Here is a 5,817-nt window from a genome sequence, read left to right as displayed (position 1 = left end):
CCATTTTTGGGTGGAACTCTACTTTAAGGGTTCAAAAGTATGTTTGGGGAATGTTAACAGGCAGTGACAAAGGCAAAGACAAAACGCAAGAACGACAAGGGGCAACCCTGTCTTGTGCCATCACTAATGGCAAACGGTTTGGAATCAAAACCGTTTACTCCTAACTATTGCGGTTGGAGATAATTAAAGTGCCCTGATCCAGGATAAAAAAGGGGGCAGGCATCCCCATAGTCTATATTTCTTATCATAACCCCAAATAGAATCATGAACACTATTTTTCCTCTACATAATTAAAGATTAAGAGGGAGTCATAGACAAGTGTTTTTTTTCTCTATAAATGTGTTTTTAGGTGTTGTGTTTTATTTGGAATTCTCCTTTAGAAGCCTCAATAACACGCGATAAGCAAACATTTCTTGCTTCCTGTCCTCTGTAGGGTTAACTTGTGAAGCCTCCGCCCTGTTTATAAAAGCACATTTTTAGTTTCGTTTCTTCTTCCTTGTTTCCAGAATGGCGTCTGCTGCTCTAGGAGACGAGCTGAGCTGCTCCATCTGCCTGAACCTTTATATGGAGCCGGTGTCACTGAGATGTGGACACAACTTCTGCCAGGATTGTATTGTGACTGCTCTGGATACACAGGAGGGGTCCGGAGTTTATTCCTGTCCGGAGTGCAGAGAAGAGTATGTAGAACGTCCTACTCTGGAGAAGAACAGGAAGCTGTGTAACATTGTGGAGAACTTCAAATCTACACAACAAAAAGAGGAGAAAAGTGAGATCCTCTGTACATATTGTGTGGATTCTCCGTCAGGAGCTGTCAAGACTTGTCTACAGTGTGAGACTTCTATGTGTGATAAACACCTGACAGCCCACAACAAGGCAGTGGACCATGTGCTGATAGAACCCACCTCATCCTTCAATAGTAAGAAATGTTCCATTCACAAGGAGCTTCTGAAGTATTTCTGCTCCAAGGATGCCGTCTGTCTATGTGTGTCCTGCTGTCTGGTGGGGAAACATAAAGGACATGAAGTAGAACTTCTAGAAGAAGCTTTGGAGAAGAAGAAGGAGGAACTAAGAAATGTTCTAGAAAAACTGACCAAATCGAAAGAGACCACTGAGAAGAAAATTCAGAATCTACAGGACCAGAAGAGAAAAGCACAAGAAAAAGCCGATGATGAGAAGAAGAGAGTCACTGCCCTGTATGAGGATACCAGGAGACAGCTGGAGGTCCAGGAACAGAGAGTCCTGAGTGAGATCTCCAGACAGGTAGAGGAGGTCTCACAGACAGTCACTGATATTATTAAACAGTTGGAGATAAAGAAGGACGAGCTGTCTATAAAAATTGTACATATTGATAAGTTGTGTAACATGACCGACCCAATAATTGTCCTACAAGATCAGGAATTGAATGAAGGTGACCAGAATGTGGAAGAATCTTCTATTCATGATTGGGATGATTTTATGGTCTCTCTTGTGATGCACAAATCTATAACTGATCTTATCAATAATATGCAATTAAAAACCAACTTCAATATACAGAATGCAACAGATCTGCTATTGGATGTAAAAACAGCCAATACATTTGTGGCTTTATCTGATGACCTGAGAACAGCATCCTACTCTGAAACACGAAAATTTAGACTAAAATTACCCCAGAGATTTACTTTATACACTCAGGTGATGAGTATGGAGAGTTTTTCCCATGGGAGACATTACTGGGAAGTAGAGGTCGGTGACTGTGGGGATTGGAATTTGGGTGTTTGCTATACCAGTATAGAGAGAGATGGAGAGGAGTCTGGTATTGGGAGAAATAACAAGTCCTGGAGTCTCTACGCAACTGAAAATAGATGTTCATCTCTACATAACTCTCAATACCAGAAAATAAACCTGGAGTCTCCTGTGCAGAGATTGAGAATATATTTGGATTATGAAGGTGGCCGTCTGTCCTTCTACCAGCTGAGTGACCCCATCAGACACCTCCACACCTTCACCACCACCTTCACCGAACCCCTCCATGCTGCCTTCTATCTAAATAATGGAGCCTGGGTAAAGATTGTATCTTCTGTGTTTTCTATAAAACCATAATTTACAGCATATTTCTTTTTTTATTTTTTTTTTACAATTTTGTCATCAGTAAAAATAATAAAGAGGGTAAAAGCATTTTGGAAAAATAAGCTGAGACAGTTAAAAAATCACTAAATGAAGAACAAAAACCAACATTACTCTAAAGATTCGGACAACATTCAGAATGATACGTGTTCATATCCTCTTCTAATAACTCTTCTCATATTTCTACATTTCTTGGGATCTGATAGAGGGGACACCTTTTAGGACGAAGTATGTAGGAAAAGGACACACTCCCTATACAAAGGCCATGGAAAATCAATATGACAAAAATATATTTGGTTAAACTTACTAAAGCCTGGTACACACTAGATGTTTTTTTTTTTTTCATTCAACCCCGCGGGCTGAATTAAAAAAACCTGAAGAGCTCAGGAGGAGATCCTGTACTAACAATATGATGTTTGTACAGTGATCTCCCCACTGAGCTATTGTGTTCTGACAGGGAGCCACCCTCCCACCAGAATATGAGCGCTCACAGCCATGTTTTTTGGTCATGCCCCTTTGAAAGAAGCCGGACGTTCAGCTGGCTTCTGTCGAACCGGCTGCCGTACACATGGGCCGAATGTCAGCTGGTTGCTATAGAACCAGCCAATACCGCCCGATAATTCATCCCATTGTGTACGAGGCTTAATTAAAGCTTGTTATACACCTGTAGAATTTTGTCCAAACATTTAGATGAGAAAGTATAAAAATCATTTGATTGTGTCTTTTGCGTTCCATGTTAATATCTCAGTTTTCATAGAATGAACATTTTCCTTCTGGATTAACTTTGACAAGTGCGGGCACGTAAGACTCGCTATGACTTTTCTCAGTCAGGAGTGAATTCAACAAATAGAACTTAATTTTCTCCCATTATATTAAACATTTTCTATCCTAGTTGTTCATTTTTTATTTTTTTGTGTATTTTTTTTTGTGTTTTTTATTTTTTTATTTATTTTTTATTTTATTTTTTTGCTTGTTCTGGTCTAAACCAATTGCTGAATTGTCCCCTTTAACTCCTAGGTAATCAAACAAATGTTCTGAAATTACATTATTTTTTTAAAATAAATTCTACAGGTGTAAGGCCAGCTTTACCTATAGTCCTGTCTTCTGTACCTGCAGTGAGATAAGAGGAGCAGCAAGGCTCAGTCTTTGTGCAGCATCACTAAGCAGGATGCAGAGTCTACATGGGCAATCAGCAAATATGATATGATTCTCTGAGATATTGGACACGCTGCATATTAACCACCTACATGTAAAAATCATAATTTTTTTGCTAGAAAATTACACAGAACCCCCAAACATTATATATGTTTTTTTTTTTTTTTTTAGCAGAAACCCTAGAGAATACAATGGCAGTCATTTATCTCGCACGTTATTTGCGCAGCAATTTTTCAAACGCTTTTTTTTTTGGAAAAAAAAAACAGTTTCATGCTTAAAAAAAAAAAAACGGTAAATGTTAGCACAATTTTTTTTGCATAATATGAAAGATGAAGTTGCACCAAGTAAATTGAACCCTAACATTTCACGATTCAAGATTGTACACGCTCGTGGAATGGCGCTAAACTTCGGTACTTAAAAATCCCCATAGGCGATGCTATAATTTTTTTTTTACTGGTTACATGTTTTGAGTTACAGAGGAGGTCTAGGGCTAGAATTATTGCTCTCGCTCTAACGTTCGCGGCGACACCTCACATGTGTGGTTTCAACACTGTTTTCATATGTGGGTGGGACTTACATATGCGTTCGCTTCTGTGTGCGAGCACATGGGGACAGGGGCACTTTGAAAATCTTTTTTTTTTATCATTAATTTTACTTAAAAAAAAATGTAATTTGACACTTTAAAAAAAAAAATTTGATCACTTTTATTCCTATTGCAAAGAATGTAAACATCCTCTTTACAGTGAGATATGGGGTCAGTAAGACCCCACATCTCACCTCTAGGCCGAGGCGGCGCCGTTTTTTTGAATGTAGAGGCCGAGCGCAATGTTATGACATCGCCCCCGGCTTCCGACGATCATAGAGACTCCGACGAACATCTGGTCCACCGGAAATCTCTATAGTGGACATCCGGTGCCGGCGGATCCGTTCTCCGACTCACCGATCTCAGAGATGAGCCGGTAGAAGCACCGGAGGGAGGTGGGAGGATGTCCCCTCTCGCTGCCTGTAAGAACGATCCAGTGGCTGACCCACCGCTATGATCATTCTTATGGTGTAGGGAACCGCCGACTGAAAACTGCAATATCTGAATGATGCCTCTAGCTGCAGGCATCATTCAGATATACCCCCACAAACCCAGGATGTCCATGGATGCCCTACGGTCGGCAAGTGGTTAATATCAGATTTTACACTTAATAATTAGAGAGTAGCTCTACTGTTTACTGTATGATATTATGGTGTTGGGTTGTCATGTAACTATTGTTTTGATTGGTTGATGTTGGGGATGATCTGAATACTTTTTTGTTGTTTTGATTGGAGTAGGGAAGGATTAGAACATCTGCTGTCTGTGTCCCCTCTGGAGATATTAAATTTTTTTATTGTTCTGGTGACTATTGTAACTGGGACAAAAATTGATGAGAAATCCAACATATTATTATTTTTTTTTAACACTAGAACAAAAATAGATGGAAATCTTCCAATGTGGATACCTCCTAACAGTGACCACAATCTAATGCTGCATACACACGGTCGGACTTTCCAACGGGAAATGTTCGATGTGAGCTTGTTGTCGGAAAGTCCGACCGTATGTATGCTGTCGGACTTTCTGCCAACAAATGTTTCTTAGCAGGTTCTCAAATTTTCTGCCAAAAGTGTACACAAGGCCTTCGCAACAAAAGTTCACGCATGCTCTGAATCAAGCAGAAGTAGCCGCACTGGCTATTGAACTTCCTTTTTCTCGGCTCGTCATATGTCTTGTTCGTCACCACGTTCCAACGTTCGGGAATTGTTGGCCAATGTTTGTGTGACCGTGTGTATGCAAGACGAATTTGAGCCAACAACCTTCGAACAAAATTTCACAGTTTTGTTGGCGGAAAGTCCGATTGTGTGTACGGTGCATTAGAGTGCGTTTCCCCTTAATGATGGAGAGATTTATTCTTGTGACAGTTAATAAAAATAAATCCATAAACGCGACACAGACAGCAAAAAAAATCCACCAAAGCAAAAGAGGCCAATTTTTTACAATTTAAGTTTTTAATGTGATTTTATTTTGGTTCCTCCTTTTCCCCTCTCATAAAATTTCAAATAAAACTTTCCATTTTCATATCACTGGGTCTTTGTGCTTCTTTAAGGGACAGTCAGGCTGGGAAGGAAAGAAGTAGGGCTCTGACTGATTTGCTGCAAGCTTCTGTAGCACGCTGCTCCTGATGAGCAGACACTATTGTTCTTTTTTCAAATTTAATTGTCTGAAGCTGTAGTTTAGCTCAGACAAATTTCTCTGAAAGTTCTGGTTTCTGTACCAGTTCAGTTGGGTTGCACTGATTCCCACCCGACTGTAGGTGTCGCTGTCACCGTAGATGGGTTTGGAAAGGCAGCATGCTGGATGTATTGAATGCCACCTCTTGCTCGGAAATACCTCAGTTGGTTTGGTTTCCCTGCTGTGCATTCTGAGAGAGGGTATTTAAGGTACCGATACCATTTTTTCTGGGTCTGTTCTGTCTGTCCGCTATCCTAACCCCATGGCCCTCCTGGCCTGGGGTCTGAGCTGCATGGATTTGCGCC

At 40.4% G+C, this 5,817-nt stretch overlaps 1 protein-coding gene across 1 annotated transcript; it reads left to right on the top strand.

Annotated features, from left to right (window-relative positions):
- The first annotated feature begins 471 nt into the window (after positions 1-471).
- On the top strand, positions 472-5,361 carry LOC143923691 (E3 ubiquitin-protein ligase TRIM39-like). The gene has a single exon (XM_077447496.1). It carries the CDS (start codon positions 508-510, stop codon positions 2,077-2,079), a length of 1,572 nt encoding a protein of 523 aa, XP_077303622.1. The 5' UTR covers positions 472-507; the 3' UTR covers positions 2,080-5,361.
- Positions 5,362-5,817: the final 456 nt, after the last annotated feature.

Source organism: Lithobates pipiens, unplaced genomic scaffold (genome assembly GCF_037356315.1).
Source record: "Lithobates pipiens isolate NorthernLeopardFrog02 unplaced genomic scaffold, aLitPip1_a1.2 Scaffold_22, whole genome shotgun sequence".
Lineage (NCBI taxonomy): Eukaryota > Metazoa > Chordata > Amphibia > Anura > Ranidae > Lithobates > Lithobates pipiens.
The sequence above is the reverse complement of the archived record's forward strand: the minus strand, read 5'-3'. Positions and strand labels throughout refer to the sequence as shown.

What these genes read in the sequence shown, in the direction of transcription:
- LOC143923691 (XM_077447496.1), top strand. Translation starts at nt 508, where the DNA reads ATGGCGTCTGCTGCTCTAGGAGACGAGCTGAGCTGCTCCATCTGCCTG.